The sequence below is a fragment of the Triticum dicoccoides genome, chromosome 1A (assembly GCF_002162155.2).
Source record: "Triticum dicoccoides isolate Atlit2015 ecotype Zavitan chromosome 1A, WEW_v2.0, whole genome shotgun sequence".
Taxonomy (NCBI): domain Eukaryota; kingdom Viridiplantae; phylum Streptophyta; class Magnoliopsida; order Poales; family Poaceae; genus Triticum; species Triticum dicoccoides.
This window is the reverse complement of record NC_041380.1, coordinates 465,817,599-465,844,635: the sequence shown is the minus strand read 5'-3', so window position 1 is coordinate 465,844,635 and position 27,037 is coordinate 465,817,599. Positions and strand designations below refer to the sequence as shown.

At 44.3% G+C, this 27,037-nt stretch overlaps 1 protein-coding gene across 1 annotated transcript; it reads right to left on the bottom strand.

Moving 5' to 3' along the window:
- Positions 1-476: 476 nt before the first annotated feature.
- On the bottom strand, positions 477-4,724 carry LOC119279345 (isopentenyl-diphosphate Delta-isomerase I-like). Its single transcript, XM_037560613.1, has 6 exons — positions 4,382-4,724; positions 3,965-4,020; positions 2,662-2,753; positions 1,319-1,421; positions 1,068-1,205; positions 477-932 (listed from the first exon to the last, which is right to left on the bottom strand). The coding sequence occupies exons 1-6, from the start codon at positions 4,633-4,635 to the stop codon at positions 682-684; spliced, it is 894 nt and encodes a 297-aa protein (XP_037416510.1). The 5' UTR covers positions 4,636-4,724; the 3' UTR covers positions 477-681.
- Positions 4,725-27,037: the final 22,313 nt, after the last annotated feature.

Sequence of the window (27,037 nt, the reverse complement as noted above, 5' to 3'; positions counted from 1 at the left end):
CTGGTACAAAGTTGAGTCATCTATTTTGGAACGGAGGGAGTAGCTGTTATTGCAAACCCAAAAAGAACGTGTATAGTTCCTCCGTTTCGAATTACTTGTCGCGGGTATGGATGTATTTAGATGTATTTTAGTTCTAGATACATCCATTTCTGCGACGAATAATTTAAAACGGAGGGAGTAGATCTCCAATTGTGTGGTGTTCTTCAACCCTAAAGTAAATTTATAAGAAGCAGGAGTATATATACTCAAGCCATGACCGAAAACTTGTTTCGAAAGCCCATGACTGAAAATGGCAATACTGGCCGACAGGCCCACCGTTTAGATTGGCAGCCCGGTCCATTATCACACGCACGGCCCATCGAATTTTCAAGTTTCGGTAAGAAAAAGTGCCCTCACCGAATGGATAGATCACTCTAACAAAGCAACAGAGTTCTTTTCTTCTTTTTTTGCGGAAAAGCAGCAGAGTTCTTGTAGGATTGTGAGTAGAGACTCTTTATTGAAAGTTTTTCCTTTTTTTACAAAATGTGCACCCGAATTTCTCAACAACAACAATAAGAAGCAACATCCATGAACAAAAAGGAAAGAAGAAATGAAATGAAAGACGCGCACTTACAGCAGCAGCAGCAGCTGTGCTCATTTCTCTATCGAATGACAACAGCGTTACTTGACGCTCTACACATTCTACAACTTATGAATGGTTTTCATGTCGGCAGCCTCCTTCAGAGTCCCTTGCTCAACATGATCCCACCAGCCCATCAGGAAGTTGTCCACCACCAGCCTGAACCAAGGGGACAGCTTGATGCCACCTTCCCCATCATCTGCTTTCTTAATCAGCTGCTTCAGCTCATCGCGGTTCACGTACTTGACGTCGGACACTTCTTCTGGGTTTGGGTTGAGCTTCACGTCGCGAACCATGAACAGGAGGTAGTCCACTACAATGATCACAAATCAACAAACACAAGATCTATAAGTTGGCGCTTCAAAATACGGATAGGACAGCATGCCAGAAAACCAAAATTTCCTGAAAACTGGAAATCCATCGGTTATGACAAAGGGCAGGCACTTACGCTCGTGTTCGCCCCATTTTCCATCAGATGGAGCCTTGTAAAGAATCTTCCCGAGTGGGATGAATTGGCCAACTGGTAAATCTTCAGCCTGTATTCCCAGTTCATCAAATAGTTTCCTCTGTGCTGCATTTCTGACACCTGAACCAGAATAAAAGATTGTGACTGGTGTTCAGTAAGGTGGAAGCAACAATGTGGATTGTGCAACTAATGCTATGAAACCAGTCTTCACGCCTCAGGGCAGATTGATGTACCTTGGCAGTTCTCCTCAATGAGCTCAGATTCACGGTGTAAAGGGTGGCTACAGCAAGTGTTTGTCCAGACAAGTGGAAATGTCACTTTTGTCGTAGACCGTTGCTGTAAAGAGTACAATATTAAAAAAATGTCTGTAATGGAAAAACGTAAGAGATATTTATATGATAACATAGTGTAGAAAACCAGAAACAAAGTTGCAGGTTAAGGTAGTAAAAATATATGCTAACATATGATCCAGGTCAAGTGTCCTGCCCTATTTCTATGTAGTGAGTTCAACAGTTCGTTTTAACAGAAGGAGTGAAGGAAGAACTGGAGATTGCACCCTCCAAAGAGGGGCCTTACCAACCTCCGAAATGATCTTACTTAGAACAAGATATATCGGTGTTCGCAGCCTAGCAAAACCGATGCAGCCGTTTATGAAAATATCATTTTTCACACATATCAGCCTATATATCAACCAAAATGGCAGACATTTCACCTAACGTTTCCACTGATATGGACGTATCTGTATATGGCAATGATTCTCTATTAAAAAAGTGTTAGGAATAATATGATGCATTTACAAATTCATCAAATTATTGAAGATTGAAAGAATATGCTTAAATTTGGGATATAGCATCTACGATGTACTTTCTTACGTTACATAATATCCCACGAGTCTATATTTATTACTACGTATTTCATAATCAATTAGTCAAAAATCAATCATTCACATACTCATTATGCTCAAGCATTGTTATTCTACATCTAATTTCACAAAAAAGGCATGATATGAACAAGAATAGCAAACAAATAGAGATATTTTCCAGTGATACAACTATATATCATCTGATACACCATCCGATATCTGACATCATATATGCTGGAGTCACAGATGTGAAACCAATATCCGACATTTTTGAACCTTGGGGCAGCAACTAGGCCAAGACATCTCATAAAAAAAATAGGCCTAACAGAGAAGATGTGAAACCAGACTAAGTTTGATTCTAGTTTCAAGTTGAACTGTAGATGGACCAAGCTATAGATCACACTTTCATACATGGGCACATAACTGTTTGCATGATTACTAGCCCAGCTAACCCAACTCCTCTTAGCTTCACCACAAGCTAATCTATGCCAAAGCTCCTAGATACCTCTGAAATTGATCTTTTTTTAACTTGACTGTGCTATGCACACATCCTTACATACACTAGACTTAATCACCCGAACTAATCTTGAAAACAAAACGCGACTTTTCATTCTTAAGCTTCATAACAAAATAATCATATCACCTAATTGATTGGAAACTATAACAGAAGTGAATCATAGTCAAGATACGTGGTAAAATGGAAGTTGTATATACCTGAAGTAACAACTCATATTTGGAGTTGAAAAGAAAAACACTGAACGCTCTGTGAAGGGCATGCCCTGATTCTATCTTTTCCATGAGATGGCCTAAAATTACAAGACCGCAATTAATAAACAAAACTGATTGCTGCTAAAATAGATACTTCAATCCTAGTTCTTCAGTTGAAATGCAACAAGCTACCAAACAGCAAAGCATGCAAATTCCATGTGATGAACTGATGATAGAAAAAATTGTAATTATGCATTTAATTAGCTCCTGCTCATCTCATTTTGCTGTCAGTCTGCCTCAAAATTCCACCTGAAGTTTGTATTGGCTGGAAAAGTTGTTTGCTTCTCTTCTTAATGAAAAAAAAACTTTATGCATGTTTTTTATCTATACCACCATACAGTATACAAATGCTCCCTCCGTTTACAAATATAAGATGTTTTGGATATTTCAGTATGGATTACATACGGACTGAAATGAGTGAACAGACACACTAAGACGTGTCTATATACATCCGATTCATAAAAAAGTCAGAACATCTTATATTTGTGAACGACAGAACGAAGGGAGTAACTTTGAATACAGACTGTTGGATGAACTCGATCCGATGGCCGAGAGGTGGCAAATCCAAGTGTTGTTGGCCGTACGATGCCTCCTTGAATCCGAATTTTTCCATGATTATACTTAGTACACCCCTTCTAAGTTCTAATGGAAAATGTATTTATCACATGTACTCTCTCCACAATCTTCTATTCTATTTTAGACTCTTCCATCCATTTTCTTGCTCCAATTTTTATCTCTCTTGAACAAAAAAGTTGTCATTTATGATTACCTTGTGAATTTTCGTTCAAGGTGAAAGACTTATGACCAACTATTTTTAAAGTCTATATATATTTTGCAGAGAATTTCTCCCTCACATAATTCACGTGCAAAGCACATACAACCTACTAGTAAAGATAGTACTTGAAGCGATCATCATTACCCTATTGGTCAGGATTAAAAAAAATGTTCGGGACTGCTTGGAAATTGGAATAGTATGATCCAATGCAATTCCCTAGTACCTTGGCACAAACCCCTTCCATGGGCCATAGGTCATAGAAAAAGTTAAGCCAAACTTGAGTACCCATCCAACTAACCAAAGATTCATTGTCGATGGTAATACCAAGAAATTTCTAGCAGCTCAATGGATGTTGTCAAACACACAATGGCTATCTAACCAAATATGAAGATAATATTGCAGACAGCATGGATGATAAAATGAGGTATTACGGAACACAATCACAAAGAAATGAAGGAAATGATTAACACGTACAGTTATACTTTGACTCGTGGCCGATGACATTGTCCTGTTCATCGACTAATATGCACCTGCATCGGAAATTCAACACTTCAGTTATACTGACAGAAGATAAAAAGGACGCGGCAATCTATCTCAGTTTAAGTTTTATAGCTGCGCAACCTAATAATATGTCAATACGCTAACGGCACCAAAGTAGACAGCCAAAGAAAAGAAAAAGATGCTTATGCTAATCCCCTGAACCTGGTGACAGAAAGGGGAATGGCCCGGTTGGAAAATTCATCGAAACCTACAAAATTAACAATATTCTTCACAGCAAAGCGCCAGACGGACACCTCAGAGTTAACGACAAATTCCACGAGGAGACGGGCGCAATTCACAGCAGAGCCAGGACAAGTTGACGAGGCGAGATTGGGGGCCCGGGACACTCACTCGTCGTCGAACATGAGCCTGCGCTGGACGGCGTCCATCCCTGCGTCGGCCTCGGCGTCGACGGCGCCGGCCTTCCCCATCACGACGGCCGTGGCGGCGAAGGAGGCGCGTCCGCGGAAGGCGAGCGCCGGCCGGGGGAGAAGCCCCGAGTGGGAGGAGGGGGAGGAGAGCGCGAGGCGGGACGAGGCGCGGCCGAGGCCGAGCGAGGCGGCGGAGGAGAAGAGCGCGAGGGAGCGCGCCGCCGAGGCCGCCATGGCGGAAAGGTGGAGGGAGATGCCCGCGACGGCTGGATTTGGGGGTTAACTGTTAGCGGGGTGGCGGGTGCGGTTGGGTCGCTTTGGTCGCAGGAACAGAAGAGAAGAGCTCTGCTACTAGTACTCTGTTTGATGTCTCGAGTGAGTCCAACAGAAGTATCGCTAGGAAAAACAGGTCCAAGAGAAGTACGATGCCCTGCGTTTTCAAACTTTTTAGGCTCCGTTCGGTTCAAAGGAACACAAAACACAGGAGCAAGAGAAAACGTAGGAACCAAAAAGGAACGCATGTGCAAGACGGCGGAACAAAAGACACAGGAAAATTCTTAGAATGGGTGTTCGGTAGAGCACTGTAAAAACCATGGGGAAGCACTTTGCAAACAATAGTATTCGGCCTTTTTTTTTAATGAAGCAACTCAGCTTTATTTCTATCTGTCACGTCACCATGTCACACATCCATCTTTAAATCCTCTGACTAGCGACGGACAGAGTGCTTCACCTCGGTCTTCCGCGAGAAAAATGAGCTCGAGGTGGATGTTTGGATTCCTTTGGAATCGGCACTGTTAGAGCATACTTCCTCCGCTTTACTGTACACTTTTCCTGCATTCCGAACGGTACAAAGGGAAAAAAACTCCATGAACAGTGTTCCTTTAAAATTCCTCCACAAATCCTATGAAGCGAACGGGGCCTTACAGTGCCGGAACACATGTTTAGTGGGCGTTGAAGAAGCATAACCACGTGTGTGACATGGTGATTGTTCTTGGATGGCGACTTTTTTCTTTGATGAAAGGATCTACGGGCATCTTCAATGATATCCTCTAAAACGGACAATAGAAGCGTTCAAGGACACGATACTATATGAGCCAGCCATCCAACCCTATACCTTCATTGTCCGCACCAAACAACAATCGCCTTCCGCCAAATAGCTAGCACGGTCATTAGTGTCTTCCAATATACTAATAGCATTTTCCATTCTAATTAGAGCTTTCCGCCAGACATGCCTGTACTAAAAACCGGAGATAGAAATGAGCAGTGGTGTTCTTTTTCTAACCTTCTGCCAAACACCAAATGAGCACTTGAAGAAAAGAAAAAAGTCTTTCGCCAACTCCAAATGATCACCGCGGGTTAGTCCCCTTTTCGAAAAACACCAAATGAGCACCAAAAGTGAAAACAACTTATTACTACAGCAAATAGCCTTCCACCAACACCAATGAGCACTTCAAGAAAAAAAACTTAGTACATTGAATAGCCTTCCGCCAACACCAAATGAGCACCTGAAGAAAAAAAAGTGAAACAACTTAGTGCTTCCACCCTAGCAGCCTTCTGCCAATCCAGACGAAGAGAGGATACGTGGTGGCTTTTGAGTCGTCATGTCAATGTCCGAACTCCTGTAAAGCTCCGATAGTTTTCCTTCTGGTTTGCGGGAAACCGGATAAGCGGACGTGTGCGCAGACAAATACGGGCCGGCATTGGATGGCAAAATGCGTCCGGGCAGCACAACCTCAATGTTTGCGGGCTTTTTGAGGGTTTGTGTTGGAGATGATCTAATGCCATATATTAAGCATCACATGTCCTTACAAGCACACTCATACAGAAAAATCTTTAGGGGTGTCAAAGTCTTCTTCCCCCTGCATTTATCGGTGGCGCGTCGTGATCATATATTCTTCCTCCTAAAAACCTTGCAGTAATGTCAATAATTTTCCTGCATGTATTCTTCGACAACTTAAAATACTTCATTGAATACGTTGGAATGGCTTGACACACAGATTTAACCAATACTTCACACCTCGCTTTGGTAAGCAACCTTGGCGACCATCCATTAACCAGCTTTTTGATCATGGGGTAGATATGCTCAAACTGTTTTTCAGTTGATCTTCTAAGGCTGTGGGCAAGCCTAGTTATTTTTTCCATTAAGGATTCTGACATAATTTTTGTACTCGCATGCACTGCAACCTTCATGTCTTCTATGCAATTAGCACTAAAATATATAGCACACTTGGTTTTGTTAAGCAACTGACCTGAGCCAATATGATATGTTTACAGAATTGATTGGAGTCTTTGGGCACCGTCTATCGAAGCTTGGGAAAACACAATACAATCATCGGCAAATAGAAGATGTGGTGTCCAAGGTGCATGGATACAACCCAGACACCTCAAGACAGATGTGCGTGTCCACTGAATTCCAACATGCAGCTTAGATCGTCAACGCGAAAAAGATGATGCGGAGATATCGGACCCCCCCCCCCCCGGGCTGATATCCCTAGATGGTGTGAAATTTTTGAAGAATTTTCGATTCACTTGACAGAGAAAGTGGTTGTTTCAACACACTTCATCACTCTATCAATCCAAGCCGCCACAAAACCAAGCTTTGACATGATGGCCCGAAGGTATTCCCACTCTTACCCGATCATATGCCTTGGCCATGTCCAATTTGAGTGCCATTAACCGGATTTTACACTTCTTTTTCTTTAAGTAATGAATGTACTTGTATGTCATAGTATTGTCACTTATGAGTCTCCCCGGGACAAAAGTACAATACCTCGGATCACATCTTTTCCAACAGAGTGCGTTTAGTTGGTGCCCACCACATTGCATGCTATCTCTAGAATCTGCATAGTTGTTTTGTTTTGTTCTGGAGTACTTAATCTAAGCAGTGTGAATGATTACCCTGGCGTCCCATTCCTTACACTCAGGCGTGTTGTATCAGCAGTCTAGAAGTAATCAAGGCATGTTTGGTTCCCTGCACCCTTTTTACGTTTCCCCAGAGCTTGGCCCAGTGTAGCTTGTTTGAGGTAATGCGGGCTTTGGGTCATGTTATGCACCATGTTTGCTTGCTTGTAAACCCCATCCTTCATCCTTTCTTCTTAGTGCAATTTTCACCACAACGTGCTTGTATATGAGGAAACGGTTGATTCGGGTGTTCCTCTAGAGCCTTGCTGAGGGGTACTCTGAGGTCCGTGTCATGTAGGCCCAATCAAGCACGCAAGTAAGCAAACAGTTGACCATTGGACCACCAAAGCCTGCATGGAAGCATGTGAGCAACCAAACACCTCCCAAGAGTTGGGAACAATACTTTGCTATTTTGTTGATGTTTGAAAACCATTTTGAGCACCTGAAGACATCAACATGTTATGGACAGAAACCAAACACACATACACCAGCTTGGTTAAGCAAAAGTTCCTATCGTCTTACTCCATCTAGTCACCGTTTCGAGAGGCAAGGCCCACAAAGGCTACAAGCCACTAACCAAACAAGCCCTTATCTTTTTCTCAATTAATCTTCCATTGTCGCAGGCATGTTATCAATTTCATCCTAGATATTTTGAGGAGCGATAAACAAGTACAACTGAACATTCGATGAAGCAAATAGTGTAATGGATTGACTATGTGTTAATCGTATATCCTTTATAAATATGCATAACATTTTAGCACAATATTACTTCAATAAGTAATAGATATCTCCCGCCATTATATGTACCATGCGGCTTGTTCCACATATGAACACTTTAAGATCACGGGCCCAAAGTGATGGGGAACGTAGCAGAAATTCAAAATTTTCCTACGTGTCACCAAGATCTATCTATGGAGAAACCAGCAATGAGGGGAAGGAGAGTGCATCTACATACCCTTGTAGATCGCTACACGGAAGCGTTCAATAGGACGAGGTTGATGGAGTCGTACTCGTCGTGATCCAAATCACCGATGATCCTAGTGTCGAATGGACGGCACCTCCGTGTTCAACACACGTACAGCCCGGTGACGTCTCCTACGCCTTGATCCAGCAAGGGGAGAAGGAGAGGGTGGGGAAGACTCCATCCAGCAGCAGCATGACGGCGTGGTGGTGGTGGAGGAGCGTGGTACTTCAGCAGGGCTTCGCCAAGCACCGCAAGAGACGAGGAGGGAGAAGGGTAGGGCTGCGCCAAGAAGGAGATTGAATCGTGTCTATGGCAGCCCAAAACCTCAAGTATATATAGGAGGAGGGGAGCGGCTGCGCCCCCACCTAGGTTTCCACCCCTAGGGGTGGCGGCCAGCCTAGATCCCATCTAGGGGGGCGGCCAAGGGGGAGAGAGGGGGCGCACCACTAGGTGGGCCTTAGGCCCATCTGAGCCTAGGGTTTGCCCCCTTCCACTCTCCCTTGCGCCTTGGGCCTCGGTGGGGGGGGGGGGCGCACCAGCCCACCAGGGGCTGGTACCCTCCCACGCTTGACCCATGCAGCCTTCCGGGGCTGATGGCCCCACTTGGTGGACCACCGGGACCCTCCGGTGGTCCCGGTACATTACCGATAAACCCGAAACTTTTCCGGCGACCAAAACAGGACTTCCCGTATATAAATCTTTACCTCCGGACCATTCCGGAACTCCTCGTGACGTCCGGGATCTCATCCGGGACTCTGAACAACATTCGGTAACCACGTATATCTATTCCCTATAACCCTAGCGTCATCGAACCTTAAGTGTGTAGACCCTACGGGTTCGGGAGTCATGCAGACATGGCCGAGATAACTCTTCGGCCAATAACCAACAGCGGGATCTGGATACCCATGTTGGCTCCCACATGTTCCACAATGATCTCATCGGATGAACCACGATGTCAAGGATTCAATCAATCCCGTATACAATTCCCTTTGTCTATCGGTACGATACTTGCCCGAGATTCGATCGTCGGTATTCCGATACCTTGTTCAATCTCGTTACCGGCAAGTCTCTTTACTCGTTCTGTAACACATCATCCCGTGATCAACTCCTTGATCACATTATGCACATTATGATGATGTCCTACCGAGTGGGCCCAGAGATACCTCTCCGTTACACGGAGTGACAAATCCCAGTCTCGATTCGTGCCAACCCAACAGACACTTTTGGAGATACCTGTAGTGTACCTTTATAGCCACCCAGTTACATTGTGACGTTTGGCACACCCAAAGCACTCCTACGGTATCCGGGAGTTGCACAATCTCATGGTCTAAGGAAATGATACTTGACATTAGAAAAGCTTTAGCATACGAACTACACGATCTTTGTGCTAGGCTTAGGATTGGGTCTTGTCCATCACATCATTCTCCTAATGATGTGATCCCGTTATCAACGACATCCAATGCCCATGGTCAGGAAACCGTAACCATCTATTGATCAACGAGCTAGTCAACTAGAGGCTTACTAGGGACATGGTGTTGTCTATGTATCCACACATGTATCTGAGTTTCCTATCAATACAATTCTAGCATGGATAATAAACGATTATCATGAACAAGGAAATATAATAATAACCAATTTATTTTTGCCTCTAGGGCATATTTCCAACAGTCTCCCACTTGCACTAGAGTCAATAATCCAGTTCACATCGATATGTGATTAACACTCAAGGTCACATCCCCATGTGACTAACACCCAAAGAGTTCTGGGTTTGATCATGTTATGCTTGTGAGAGAGGTTTCAGTCAACGGGTCTGCAGCATTCAGATCCGTATGTACTTCGCAAATTTCTATGTCATCTTGTAGATGCAACTACTATGCTACATTTGGAGCCATTTCAAATAATTGTTCTACTTGGAGCTTTTCTAAATTGTTGCTCCATTATACGTATCCGGTATCTCTACTCAGAGCTATCCGGATAGGTGTTAAGCTTGCATCGACGTAACTCTTTACGTCGAACTCTTTATCACCTCCATAACTGAGAAACATATCCTTATTCCTTTAAGGATAATTTAGACCGCTATCTGGTGATCTACTCCTAGATCACCTTTGTACCCTCTTGCCAAATATGTGGCAAGGCACACATCAGGTGTGGTACTCAACATGGCATACCGTATGGAGCCTATGACAAAAGCATAGGGGACGACCTTCGTCCTTCCTCTTTCTTCTGCCGTGGTCGAGCTTTAAGTCTTAACTTCATACCTTACAACTCAGGCAAGAACTCCTTCTTTGACTGATCCATCTTGAACACCTTCAAGATCATGTCAAGGTATGTGCTCATTTGAAAGTACCATTAAGCGTTTTGATCTATCCATATAGATCTTGATGCTCAATGTTCAAGTAGCTTAATCCAGGCTTTCCATTGAAAAACACTTTCCAAATAACCCTATATGCTTTCCAGAAATTCTACGTCATTTCTGATCAACAATATGTCAACAACATATACTCATCAGAAATTCTATAGTGCTCCCACTCACTTCTTTGTAAATACAAGTTTCTCATAAACTTTGTATACACCCAAAAACTTTGATCATCTCATCAAAGCATACATTCCAACTCCGAGATGCTTACTCCAGTCCTTAGAAGGATTGCTGGAGCTTTGCATACTTGTTAGCATCTTTCAGGATTGACAAAACCTTCCGGTTGTATCACATACAACCTTTCCTCAAGAAAATCGTCGAGGAAACAATGTTTTGCCATCCTGTCTGCAAGAATGCAGTAATCGCTAATATAATTCCAACAGACTCTTAGCATCGCTACGAGTGAGAAAGTCTCATCGTAGTCAAGTCCTTGAACTTGTCGGAAAACATCTTAACAACAAGTCGAGCTTTCTTAATGGTGATACTTACCATCATTGTCCGTCTTCCTTTTAAAATCCATATGTACCTAACAGCCTTACGACCATCAAGTAGTTCTTCCAAAGTCTACACTTTGTTTTCATATATGGATCCTCTCTCGGATTATATGGCCTTGAGCCATTTTGGAATCCAGGTCCACCATCGCTTCTCCATAGCTCGTAGGTTCATTGTTGTCTAGCAACATGACTTTCAAGATAGGATTATGTACCACTCTGAATTAGCACGCATCCTTGTCATCCCACGAGGTTTGGTAGTGACTTGATCTGAAGTTTCATGATCACTATCATAAGCTTCCACTTCAATTGGTGTAGGTGCCATAGGAACAACTCCCTGTGCCCTGCCACACACTAGTTGAAGAGACGGTTCAATAACCTCATCAAGTCTCCACCATCCTCCCGCTCAATTCTTTCGAGAGAAACTTTTCCTCGAGAAAGGACCCTATTCTAGAAACAATCCCTTATTGCTTTCGGATCTGAGATAGGAGGTATACCCAACTGTTTTGGGTGTCCTATGAAGATGCTGTTGGGGAACGTAGCAGAAATTCAAAATTTTCCTACGTAACACCAAGATCTATCTATGGAGAGACCAGCAACGAGTAGAAAGGGGAGTGCATCTACATACCCTTGTAGATCGCTAAGCGGAAGCGTTCAAGTGAACGGGGTTGATGGAGTCGTACTCATCGTGATTCAGATCACCGATGATCTAGTGCCGAACGGACGGCACCTCCGCGTTCAACACACGTACAGCTCGACGATGTCTCCCACGCCTTGATCCAGCAAGGAGAGAGGGAGAGGTTGAGGAAGACTCCATCCAACAGCAGCACAACGGCGTGGTGGTGATGGAGGAGCGTGGCAATCCTGCAGGGCTTCGCTAAGCACCTACGGGAGAGGAGGAGGTGTCACGGGAGGGAGGGAGGCGCCAAGGGCTCAGGTATGGATGCCCTCCCTCCCCTCCACTATATATAGGGGCAGGGGAGAGGGGGGAGGCGCAGCCTTGCCCCCTCCTCCAAGGAAGGGGTGCGGCTAAGGAGGGGGGAGGAGTCCATCCTCCCCAAGGCACCTCGGAGGTGCCTTCCCCCTTTAGGACTCTCCCCTTTTTCCTTTATCTTGGCGCATGGGCCTCTAGGGGCTGGTGCCCTTGGCCCATGTAGGCCAAGGCGCACCCCCTACAGCCCATGTGGCCCCCGGGGCAGGTGGCCCCACCCGGTGGGCCCCCGGGACCCTTCCGGTGGTCCCGGTACAATACCGATGACCCCGAAACTTGTCCCGATGGCCGAAACAGGACTTCCTATATATAAATCTTTACCTCCGGACCATTCCAGAACTCCTCGTGACGTCCGGGATCTCATCCGGGACTCCGAACAACATTTGGTAACCACATACAAACTTCCTTTATAACCCTAGCGTCATCGAACCTTAAGTGTGTAGACCCTACGGGTTCGGGAGACATGCAGACATGACCGAGATGTTCTCCGGTCAATAACCAACAGCGGGATCTGGATACCCATGTTGGCTCCCACATGTTCCACGATGATCTCATCGGATGAACCACGATGTCAAGGACTCAATCGATCCCGTATACAATTCCCTTTGTCTAGCGGTATGGTACTTGCCCGAGATTCGATCGTCGGTATACCAATACCTTGTTCAATCTCGTTACCGGCAAGTCTCTTTACTCGTTCCGTAACACATCATCCCGTGATCAACCCCTTGGTCACATTGTGCACATTATGATGATGTCCTACCGAGTGGGCCCAGAGATACCTCTCCGTTTACACGGAGTGACAAATCCCAATCTCGATTCGTGCCAACCCAACAGACACTTTCAGAGATACCCGTAGTGTACCTTTATAGCCACCCAGTTATGTTGTGACGTTTGGCACACCCAAAGCACTCCTACGGTATCCGGGAGTTGCACAATCTCATGGTCTAAGGAAATGATACTTGACATTAGAAAAGCTTTAGCATACGAACTACATGATCTTGTGCTAGGCTTAGGATTGGGTCTTGTCCATCACATCATTCTCCTAATGATGTGATCCCGTTATCAACGACATCCAATGTCCATGGTCAGGAAACCATAACCATCTATTGATTAATGAGCTAGTCAACTAGAGGCTTACTAGGGACATGGTGTTGTCTATGTATCCACACATGTATCTGAGTTTCCTATCAATACAATTCTAGCATGGATAATAAACGATTATCATGAACAAGGAAATATAATAATAATCAATTTATTATTGCCTCTAGGGCATATTTCCAACAGTCTCCCACTTGCACTAGAGTCAATAATCTAGTTCACATCGATATGTGATTAACACTCACAGGTCACATCGCCATGTGACTAATACCCAAGAGTTTTAGGTTTGATCATGTTGCTTGTGAGAGAGGTTTTAGTCAACGGGTCTGAACCTTTCAGATCCGTGTGTGCTTTACAAATCTCTATGTCATCTCCTAGATGCAGCTACCACGTTCTATTTGGAGCTATTCCAAATAACTGTTCTACTTGGAGCTATTCTAAATTGTTGCTCCATTATACGTGTCCAGTATCTCTACTCAGAGCTATCCGGATAGGTGTTAAGCTTGCATCGACGTAACCCTTTACGACGAACCCCTTTACCACCTCCATAATCGAGAAAATTCCTTAGTCCACTAGTTACTAAGGATAACTTTGACCGCTGTCCTGTGATCCATTCTTGGATCACTCTTGTACCCCTTGACTGACTCATGGCAAGGCACACTTCAGGTGCGGTACACAGCATAGCATACTGTAGAGCCTACGTCTTAAGCATAGGGGACGACCTTCGTTCCTTTCTCTCTATTCTGCAATGGTCGAGCTTTAAGTCTTAACTTCATACCTTACAACTCAGGCAAGAACTCCTTCTTTGACTGATCCATCTTGAACACCTTCAAGATCACGTCAAGGCATGTGCTCATTTGAAAGTACTATTAAGCGTTTTGATCTATCATTATAGATCTTGATGCTCAATGTTCAAGTAGCTTAATCCAGGTTTTCCATTGAAAACACTTTCCAAATAACCCTATATGCTTTCCAGAAATTCTACGTCATTTCTGATCATTAATATGTCAACAACATATACTCATCAGAAATTCTATAGTGCTCCCACTCACTTCTTTGGAAATACAAGTTTCTCATAAACTTTGTATACACCCAAAATCTTTGATCATCATCAAAGCATACATTCCAACTCCGAGATGCTCACTCCAGTCCTCAGAAGGATTGCTGGAGCTTTGCATACTTATTAGCATATTTCAGGATAGACAAAACCTTCCGGTTGTATCACATACAACCTTTCCTCAAGAATCGTCGAGGAAACAATGTTTTGACATCCTATCTGCAAGATTTCATAAATAATGCAGTAATTGCTAATATAATTCCAACAGACTCTTAGCATCGCTACGAGTGAGAAAGTCTCATCGTAGTCAACTCCTTGAACTTGTCGGAAAACATCTTAACGACAAGTCGAGCTTTCTTAATGGTGACATTTACCATCATTGTCCGTCTTCCTTTTGAAAATCCATATGTACCTAACAGCCTTACGACCATCAAGTAGTTCTTCCAAAGTCTACACTTTGTTTTCATACATGGATCCTCTCTCGGGTTTTATGGCCTTGAGCCATTTATCGGAATCCGGGCCCACCATCGCTTCTCCATAGCTCGTAGGTTCATTGTTGTCTAGCAACATGACTTCCAAGACAGGATTACTGTACCACTCCGAAGTAGTACGTATCCTTGTCACCCTACGAGGTTTGGGAGTGACTTGATCCGAAGTTTCATGATCAATATCATAAGCTTCTACTTCAATTGGTGTAGGTGCCACAGGAACAACTTCCTGTGCCCTGCTACACACTGGTTGAAGTGATGGTTCAATAACCATATCAAGTCTCCACCATCCTCCCACTCAATTCTTTCGAGAGAAACTTTTCCTCGAGAAAGGACCTGATTCTAGAAACAATCCCTTATTGCTTTTGGATCTGAGACAGGAGGTATACCCAACTGTTTTGGGTGTCCTATGAAGATGCATTTCATCCGCTTTGGGTTCAAGCTTATCAATCCTGAAATTTTTCACATAAGCGTCGCAGCCCCAAACCTTTAAGAAACGACAACTTAGGTTTCTCTAAACCATAATTCATACGGTGTCATCTCAACAGAATTACGTGGTGCCCTATTTAAAGTGAATGTGGTTGTCTCTAATGCCTAACCCATAAACTATAGTGGTACTTCGATAAGAGACATCATGGTATGCATCATATCCAATAGGGTGCAGTTATGATGTTCGGACACACCATCACACTATGGTGTTCCAGGCTGTATCAGTTGTGAAACAATTTCCACAATGTCTTAATTCTGTGCCAAACTCGTGATTCAGATATTCATCTCTATGATCATATCATAGATCTTTTATCCTCTTGTCACGACGATCTTTCAACTTCACACTGAAATTACTTGAACCTTTCAATAATTCAGACTCGTGATTCATCAAGTAAATATACTCAACATCTACTCGAATCATCTGTGAAGTAAGAACATAACGATATTCACTGTATGCCTCAGCACTCATTGGACTGCACACATCAAAATGTGTTACTTCCAACAAGTTGCTATCTTGTTCCATCTTACTGAAAACGAGGCTTTTCAGTCATCTTGCCCATGTGGTATGATTTGCATGTCCCAAGTGATTCAAAATCAAGTGAGTCAAAACGGTCCATTTGCATGGAGTTTCTTCATGCATATACACCAATAGACATGGTTCGCATGTCTCAAACTTTTCTAAAACGAGTGAGTCCAAAGATCCATCAACATGGAGCTTCTTCATGCGTTTTATACCATTATGACTTACATGGCAGTGCCACAAGTAAGTGGTACTATCATTACTATCTTATATCTTTTGGCATGAAAATGTGTATCCCTACGATCAAAATTCAATAAACCATTCCTTTAGGTGCAAGAGCACTTATTCAGGTTTAATACTAATCTTGATGGTAGAGGGAGCGTGCGATGTTAGATCACATCAAACTTGGAAACACTTCCAACACGTATCGTCATCTCACCTTTAGCTAGTCTCCGTTTTATTCCGTAGCTTTTATTTCGAGTTACTAACACTTAGCAACCGAACCGGTATCTAATACCCTGGTGCTACTAGGAGTACTAGTAAAGTACACATTAACATAATGTATATCCAATATACTTCTATCGACCTTGCCAGCCTTCTTATCTACCAAGTATCTAGGGTAATTCTGCTCTAGTGGTTGTTCCCCTTATTACAGAAGCACTTAGTCTCGGGTTTGGGTTTTACCTTGGGTTTCTTCACTAGAGCAGCAGCTGATTTGCCGTTTCATGAAGTATCCCTTCTTGCCCTTGCCCTTCTTGAAACTAGTGGTTTCACCAACCATCAACAATTGATGCTCCTTCTTGATTTCTACTTTCGCGGTGTTAAACATCGCGAATACCTCAAGGATCATCATATCTATCCCTGATATGTTATAGTTCATCACGAAGCTCTAACAGCTTGGTGGCAATGACTTTGGAGAACCATCACTGTCTTATCTGGAAGATCAACTCCCACTCGATTCAAATGATTGTTGTACTCAGACAATCTGAGCACAAGCTCAACAATTGAGCTTTTCTCCTTAGTTTGCAGGTTAAGAAAGTCATCGGAGGCCTTATACCTCTTGACATGGGCACGAGCCTGAAATCCCAATTTCAGCCCTCAAAACATCTCATATGTTTCGCGATGTTTCAAAACGTCTTTGGTGCCTCAACTCTAAACCGTTTAACTGAACCATCACGTAGTTATCAAAACGTGTATGTTCGATGTTCGAAACATCCACAAACGACGTTTGGGGTTCAGCACATTGAGCAGTGCATTAAGGACATAAGCTTTCTACTGTCCGCATAATCGCTACTTTTAACTTTCAACTATAATTTTCTCTAGGAACATATCTAAACAGTAGAACTATAGCGTGAGCTACGACATAATTTGCAAAATCCTTTTGGCTATGTTCAGGATAATTAAGTTCATCTTATGAACTCCCACTCAGATAGACATCCCTCTAGTCATCTAAGTGATTACATGATCCGAGTCAAACTAGGCCGTGTCTGATCATCACGTGAGACGGACTAGTCATCATCGGTGAACATCTTCATGTTGATCGTATCTTCTATACGACTCATGCTCGACCTTTCGGTCTCCGTGTTCCGAGGCCATGTCTGTACATGCTAGGCTCGTCAAGTTAACCCTAAGTGTTTCGCGTGTGTTCCGAGGCCATGTCTGTACATGCTAGGCTCGTCAACACCCGTTGTATTTGAACGTCTGAATAAAACACCCGATCATCACGTGATGTTTTGAAACAGCGAACTGTCGCAACGGTGCACAGTTAGGGGAGAACACTTCTTGAAATTGTTGTAAGGGATCATCTTATTTACTACCGTCGTTCTAAGCAGATAAGATGTATAAACATGATAAACATCACATGCAATCAAATAGTGACATGATATGGCCATCATCACTTTGCTCCTTTTGATCTCCATCTTCGGGGCTCCATGATCATCATCGTCACCGGCATGACACCATGATCTCCATCATCATGATCTCCATCATCGTGTCTTCATGAAGTTGCCTCGCCAACTATTACTTCTACTACTATGGCTAACGGTTAGCAATAAAGTAAAGTAATTACATGACGTTTAAGTTGACACGCAGGTCACAAATAAATTAAGACAACTCCTATGGCTCCTGCCGGTTGTCATACTCATCGACATGCAAGTCGTGATTCCTATTACAAGAACATGATCAATCTCATACATCACATATATCATTCATCACATCCTTTTTGGCCATATCACATCACATAGCATACCCTGCAAAAACAAGTTAGACGTCCTCTAATTGTTGTTTGCATGTTTTACGTGGCTGCTATGGGTTTCTAGCAAGAACGTTTCTTACCTACGCATGAACCACAACGTGATATGCCAATTGCTATTTACCCTTCATAAGGACCCTTTTCATCAAATCCGATCCGACTAAAGTGGGAGAGACAGACACCCGCCAGCCACCTTATGCAACTAGTGCATGTTTGTCGGTGGAACCGGTCTCACGTAAGCGTATGTGTAAGGTTGGTTCGGGCCGCTTCATCCCACGATGCCGCCGAATCAAGATAAGACTAGTAACGGCAAGCATATTGAACAATATCGACGCCCACAACTACTTTGTGTTCTACTCGTGCAAAGAATCTACGCAATAGACCTAGCTCATGATGCCACTGTTGGGGAACGTAGCAGAAATTCAAAATTTTCCTACGTAACACCAAGATCTATCTATGGAGAGACCAGCAACGAGTAGAAAGGGGAGTGCATCTACATACCCTTGTAGATCGCTAAGCGGAAGCGTTCAAGTGAACGGGGTTGATGGAGTCGTACTCGTCGTGATTCAGATCACCGATGATCTAGTGCCGAACGGACGGCACCTCCGCGTTCAACACACGTACAGCTCGACGATGTCTCCCACGCCTTGATCCAGCAAGGAGAGAGGGAGAGGTTGAGGAAGACTCCATCCAACAGCAGCACAAAGGCGTGGTGGTGATGGAGGAGCGTGGCAATCCTGCAGGGCTTCGCTAAGCACCTACGGGAGAGGAGGAGGTGTCACGGGAGGGAGGGAGGCGCCAAGGGCTCAGGTATGGATGCCCTCCCTCCCCTCCACTATATATAGGGGCAGGGGAGAGGGGGGAGGCGCAGCCTTGCCCCCTCCTCCAAGGAAGGGGTGCGGCTAAGGAGGGGGGAGGAGTCCATCCTCCCCAAGGCACCTCGGAGGTGCCTTCCCCCTTTAGGACTCTCCCCTTTTTCCTTTATCTTGGCGCATGGGCCTCTAGGGGCTGGTGCCCTTGGCCCATGTAGGCCAAGGCGCACCCCCTACAGCCCATGTGGCCCCCGGGGCAGGTGGCCCCACCCGGTGGGCCCCCGGGACCCTTCCGGTGGTCCCGGTACAATACCGATGACCCCGAAACTTGTCCCGATGGCCGAAACAGGACTTCCTATATATAAATCTTTACCTCCGGACCATTCCGGAACTCCTCGTGACGTCCGGGATCTCATCTGGGACTCCGAACAACATTCGGTAACCACATACAAGCTTCCTTTATAACCCTAGCGTCATCGAACCTTAAGTGTGTAGACCCTACGGGTTCGGGAGACATGTAGTCATGACCGAGATGTTCTCCGGTCAATAACCAACAGCGGGATCTGGATACCCATGTTGGCTCCCACATGTTCCACGATGATCTCATCGGATGAACCACGATGTCAAGGACTCAATCAATCCCGTATACAATTCCCTTTGTCTAGCGGTATTGTACTTGCCCGAGATTCGATCGTCGGTATACCGATACCTTGTTCAATCTCGTTACCGGCAAGTCTCTTTACTCGTTCCGTAACACATCATCCCGTGATCAACCCCTTGATCACATTGTGCACATTATGATGATGTCCTACCGAGTGGGCCCAGAGATACCTCTCCGTTTACACGGAGTGACAAAATCCCAATCTCGATTCGTGCCAACCCAACAGACACTTTCAGAGATACCCGTAGTGTACCTTTATAGCCACCCAGTTACGTTGTGACGTTTGGCACACCCAAAGCACTCCTACGGTATCCGGGAGTTGCACAATCTCATGGTCTAAGGAAATGATACTTGACATTAGAAAAGCTTTAGCATACGAACTACATGATCTTGTGCTAGGCTTAGGATTGGGTCTTGTCCATCACATCATTCTCCTAATGATGTGATCCCGTTATCAACGACATCCAATGTCCATGGTCAGGAAACCGTAACCATCTATTGATCAACGAGCTAGTCAACTAGAGGCTTACTAGGGACATGGTGTTGTCTATGTATCCACACATGTATCTGAGTTTCCTATCAATACAATTCTAGCATGGATAATAAACGATTATCATGAACAAGGAAATATAATAATAATCAATTTATTATTGCCTCTAGGGCATATTTCCAACAGATGCATTTATCCGCTTTGGGTTCTAGCTTATCAGCCTAAAACTTTTTCACATAAGCGTTGCAGCCCCAAACTTTTAAGAAATGACAGCTTAGGTTTCTCTAAACCATAGTTCATACGGCGTCATCTCATTGGAATTACGTGGTGCCCTATTTAAAGTGAATGTGGTTGTCTCTAATGCCTAACCCATAAACTATCGTGGTAATTCGATAAGAGACATCATGGTATGCATCATATCCAATAGGGTGCAGTTATGATGTTCGGACACACCATCACACTATGGTGTTCCAGGCTGTATCGGTTGTGAAACAATTTCCACAATGTCTTAATTCTGTGCCAAACTCGTAATTTAGATATTCATCTCTACGATCATATCATAGACATTTTATCCTCTTGTCACGACGATCTGTCACCTTCACCCTGAAATTACTTGAACCTTTCAATAATTCAAACTCGTGATTCATCAAGTAAATATACTCAACATCTACTCAAATCATCTGTGAAGTAAGAACATAATGATATCCACTACACGCCTCAGCACTCAATGGACTGCACACATCAAGATGTATTACTTCCAACAAGTTGCTTTCTTGTTCCATTTTACTGAAAATGAGGCTTTCAGTCATCTTGCCCATGTGGTATGATTTGCATGTCTCAAGTGATTCAAAATCAAGTGAGTCCAAACGATCCATCTGTATAGAGTTTCTTCATGCATATCTACCAATAAACATGGTTCGCATGTCTCAATCCTTTCAAAAATGAGTGAGTCCAAAGATCCATCAATATGGAGCTTCTTCATGCGTTTTATACCAATATGACTCAAATTGTAGTGCCACATTTGTGTGGTACTATCATTACTATCTTATACCTTTGGCATGAAAATGTGTATTACTACGATCGGGATGGTATTATTCGAATAAACAGAGTAACCATTATTCTCCTTAAATGAATAACCGTATCGCGATAGACATAATCCAATCATGTCTGTGCTCAACGCAAACACCAAATAACAATTATTTAGGTTTTAATACCAATCTCGATGGTAGAGGGAGCTACGATATTTGATTAACCTTGGAAATACTTCCAACACATATCGTCATCTCACCTTTTTACTAGTCTCCATTTATTCCGTAGCCTTTTGTTTTGAGTTACTAACACTTAGCAACCGAACCGGTATCTAATACCCTGGTGCTACTAGGAGTACTAGTAAAGTACACATTATAATGCATATCCAATATACTTCTGTCGACCTTGCCAGCCTTCTCATCTACCAAGTATCTAGGGTGGTTCTGCTTCAGTGACTGTTCCCCTTATTACAGAAGCACTTAGTCTCGGGCTTGGGTTCAACTTTGGGTTTCTTCACTAGAACAGCAACTGATTCGTTGTTCCATGAAGTATCCCTTTCTTGCCCTTGCCCTTCTTGAAACTAGTGGTTTTACTAACCATCAACGATTGATGCTCCCTTTTGATTTCTACTTTCACGGTGTCGCGAATAGCTCAAGGATCATATCTATCCCTGATATGTTATAGTTCATCACGAAGCTCTAGTAGCTTGGTGGCAGTGACTTTGGAGAACCATCACTATTTCATCTGGAAGATCAACTCCCACTCGATTCAAGCGATTGTTGTACTAAGACAATCTGAGCACAAGCTCAAGATTGAGCTTTTCTCCCTTATTATGCAGGCTAAGAAAATCGTCGGAGGTCTTATACCTCTTGACGTGGGCACGAGCCTGAAATCCCAATTTCAGTCCTTGGAACATCTCATATGTTCTGCGATGTTTCAAAAACGTCTTTGGTGCCTCAATTCTAAACCATTTAGCATTACGCACTGAACTATCATGTAGTCATCAAAACGTGTATGTCAGATGTTTGCAACATCCACAGACGATGTTCGAGGTTCAGCATACTGAGCGGTGCATTAAGGACATAAGCCTTCTACTATCTGCATAAATGCTACTATCAACTTTCAACTAATTTTTCTCTAGGAACATATCTAAACAGTAGAACTGAAGCGCGAGCTACGACATAATTTGCGAAGACCTTTTGACTATGTTCAAGATAATTAAGTTCATCTTATGAACTCCCACTCAGATAGACATCCCTCTAGTCATCTAAGTGATACATGATCCGAATCAACTAGGCCGTGTCCGATCATCACGTGAGACGGACTAGTCATCATCGGTGAACATCTCATGTTGATCGCATCTTCTATACGACTCATGTTCGACCTTTTGGTCCTCCGTGTTCCGAGGCCATGTCTGTACATGCTAAGCTCGTCAAGTTAACCTAAGTGTTTCGCATGTGTTCCGAGGCCATGTCTGTACATGCTAGACTCGTCAACACCCGTTGTATTCAAACGTAAGAATCTATCACACCCGATCACCACGTGGTGCTTCGAAACGACGAACTTTCGCAACGATGCACAGTTAGGGAGAACACTTCTCTTGAAATTTTAGTGAGGGATCATCTTATTTAAGCTACCGTTGTTCTAAGCAAATAAGATGTATAAACATGATAAACATCACATGCAATCAAAAAATGACATGATATGGCCAATATCATTTTGCTCCTTTTGATCTCCATCTTCAGGGCTCCATGATCATCATCGTCACCGGCATGACACCATGATCTCCATCATCATGATCTCCATCATCGTGTCTCCATGAAGTTGTCTCGCCAACTTATTACTTCTACTACTATGGCTACCGGTTAGCAATAAAGTAAAGTAATTACATGGCGTTGTTCAATGACACGCAGGTCATACAATAAATAAAGACAACTCCTATGGCTCCTGCCGGTTGTCATATTCATCGACATGCAAGTCGTGATTCCTATTACAAGAACATGATCAATCTCATACATCACATATCATTCATCACATTCTTCTTGGTAATATCACATCACATAGCATACCCTGCAAAAACAAGTTAGACGTCCTCTAATTGTTGTTTGCATGTTTTACGTGGCTGCTATGGGTTTCTAGCAAGAATGTTTCTTACCTACGCAAAAACCACAACGTGATATGCCAATTGCTATTTACCCTTCATAAGGACCCTTTTCATCGAATCCGATCCGACTAAAGTGGGAGAGACAGACACCCGCCAGCCACCTTATGCAACTAGTGCATGTCAGTCGGTGGAACCGGTCTCACGTAAGCGTACGTGTAAGGTTGGTCCGGCCTGCTTCATCCCACAATGCCGCCGAATCAAGATTGGACTAGTAACGGTAAGCATATTGAACAAAACCAACGCCCACAACTACTTTGTGTTCTACTCGTGCATAGAAACTACGCATAAACCTGGCTCATGATGCCACTGATGGGGAACGTAGCAGAAATTCAAAATTTTCCTACGTGTCACCAAGATCTATCTATGGAGAAACCAGCAATGAGGGGAAGGAGAGTGCATCTACATACCCTTGTAGATCGCTACACGGAAGCGTTCAAGAGAACGGGGTTGATGGAGTCGTACTCGTCGTGATCCAAATGACCGATGATCCTAGTGCCGAACGGACGGCACCTCCGTGTTCAACACACGTACAGCCCGGTGACGTCTCCTACGCCTTGATCCAGCAAGGGGAGAAGGAGAGGTTGGGGAAGACTCCATCCAGCAGCAGCACGACGGTGTGGTGGTGGTGGAGGAGCGTGGTACTTCAGCAGGGCTTCGCCAAGCACCGCAAGAGACGAGGAGGGAGAGGGGTAGGGCAGCACGACGGTGTGGTGGTGGTGGAGGAGCGTGGTACTTCAGCAGGGCTTCGCCAAGCACCGCAAGAGGGGTAGGGCTGCGCCACCCAAAACCTCAAGTATATATAGGGGGAGGGGAGGGGCTGCGCCCCCACCTAGGTTTCCACCCCTAGGGGTGGCGGCCAGCCTAGATCCCATCTAGGGGGCGGCCAAGGGGGGAGAGAGGGGGGCGCACCACTAGGTGGGCCTTAGGCCCATCTGAGCCTAGGGTTTGCCCCCTTCCACTCTCCCTTGCGCCTTGGGCCTTGGGGGGGGGGGGGGGGCGCACCAGCCCACCAGGGGCTGGTCCCCTCCCACACTTGGCCCATGCAGCCCTCCGGGGCTGGTGGCCCCACTTGGTGGACCACCGGGACCCTTCTGGTGGTCCCGGTACATTACCGATAAACCCAAAACTTTTCCGGCGACCAAAACAGGACTTCCCATATATAAATCTTTACCTCCGGACCATTCCGGAACTCCTCGTGACGTCCGGGATCTCATCCGGGACTCCGAACAACATTCGGTAACCACGTATATCTATTCCCTATAACCCTAGCGTCATCGAACCTTAATTGTGTAGACCCTACGGGTTCGGGAGTCATGCAGACATGGCCGAGATAACTCTCCGGCCAATAACCAACAGCGGGATCTGGATACCCATGTTGGCTCCCACATGTTCCACAATGATCTCATCGGATGAACCACGATGTCAAGGATTCAATCAATCCCGTATACAATTCCCTTTGTCTATCGGTACGATACTTGCCTGAGATTCGATCATCGGTATCCCGATACCTTGTTCAACCTCGTTACCGGCAAGTCTCTTTACTCGTTCAGTAACACATCATCCCGTGATCAACTCCTTGATCACATTGTGCACATTATGATGATGTCCTACCGAGTGGGCCCAGAGATACCTCTCCGTTACACGGAGTGACAAATCCCAGTCTTGATTCGTGCCAACCCAACAGACACTTTCGAAGAGACCTGTAGTGTACCTTTATAGCCACCCAGTTATGTTGTGACGTTTGGCACACCCAAAGCACTCCTACGGTATCCGGGAGTTGCACAATCTCATGGTCTAAGGAAATGATACTTGACATTAGAAAAGCTTTAGCATACGAACTACACGATCTTTGTGCTAGGCTTAGGATTGGGTCTTGTCCATCACATCATTCTCCTAATGATGTGATCCCATTATCAACGACATCCAATGCCCATGGTTAGGAAACCGTAACCATCTATTGATCAACGAGCTAGTCAACTAGAGGCTTACTAGGGACATGGTGTTGTCTATGTATCCACACATGTATCTGAGTTTCCTATCAATGCAATTCTAGTATGGATAATAAACGATTATCATGAACAAGGAAATATAATAATAACCAATTTATTATTGCCTCTAGGACATATTTCCAACACAAAGTGCCTTTATCAAGAGAAGTATCCACGACAACTTCATGTATATGTGTAACCTTGCGTGGAGACTCCACAAAAGCAAAAGGTTATCCTTGTTATACAATCTCAACACTCATAAGGCATTCAACTCAGTCCAGTGGGAGTACATTCTTGACCTCCTCCGACGGAGAGGGTTCCAGAGAAAATTTAGGAACTGGGTCACCGTCCTATTGCACTCCTCACCTTCACGAGCCCTTCTCAATTGGTGTGGCCGGCTCCAAGGGAACCCCCTATCCTCGTTCCTTTTCGTCATTGCCATTGATCCCCTTCAACAAATATTTAATTTAGCAATAAGCATGGCGTTCTTCACAAGATTAGAGAAACCTGGTACTACAATGATAACTTCACTTTATGCAGACAATGTACTTGTTTTCTTGAGCCCCATTAAAGAGGACATTGACAATCTTGCGTGCATTCTCCGTTGCTTTGGAGAATTCACTGGACTATCCACACATTTCCAAAAGATATTTGTCGTTCCTATTTATTGTGGCAAAAAAACTTGGATGCTATCCTTGGGAGCCTCCCGGCCGCCCATGCTTCATTCCAAAACAAATATCGGGGTCTCCCACTTTCGGTTTGGCAACTTAAAAGGGCTGATTTTTCTAGTTCATTGAAGACAAGATTGCCAAACGACTTTGTTCTTTGGGATGCAAAAACATCACCACCATGGCTCATGGTGGTTTTGTTAAATCACCTCCCAAGCAATCTACCACATCACCCTGCTCATCCCACTGAGTGTGTTGCATAGCATCAGCAAGATTGAAAGGGCTTTTCTTCAGTTCGAAACGGACAAAATAACCAGCGTGAAATGCAAGGTCAATGGTAAAAGTTGACAGTAGCTAAAATAGACACATTAGGTAGGACACGTGTCAATGGTGAAAGTTGTGCTAGAGTTGGACTTGTAAAAAAAATGTGTAAGTCGAGCACGTGTAACCTGAACCTCATATACGAGACGAGGATGTCACATTGTAGCTAAAATAGACACGCGGTACATCGCCCATGGCTAGGGTGGCCAAACCGGCATGACGGGTGGTCGGAGGACAACCTCGACTCTACTTGTTGTACTGTATGTCAATTTAGTACTCCCCCCATCACTTCGCATTGAATTTCTTTGATTTCTAGCCGCAGAGCTAGAATCGCTGCGATGCAACAGGATTGTGTTTGGTGAGAGAATTATAGCAATTTGTTGGTGAGGATTAAATTACGAGGGTGGGGTGGGGGTGTTAAAGAAAGGGGCTGCCATTTATAATCGCAATCACCAGCTTCATTATAGGGCTTGTTTTGGACTACTCCGCTTCATCAAAATTAGTTTCACTCCACCAAATCTACTTCGAAACAGTACCATACAAAAGTTGTAGCACTATCTAAGAGAATGCTTGGCTTCCATGTATCTCCAGCTTCAAAAATAGAGAATTTGATGAAAACGATCTATCTATCTACTACCACTATAAAAGGAAGAGAGCGGCAGATCCAAACAATCGGATCTATCCATTTACAAGATCTAATGGCTCATAATCCTTTAATGTTTAACGCTGCAAGCCACGGGTTAATCAACTAATCCATCCATGGCTAACCCACCCCGCCGTTCGCAAAAAGAAACCGCTGCGCAATGTGCGCACCACGCCCGCACGACTTCCGCCCGC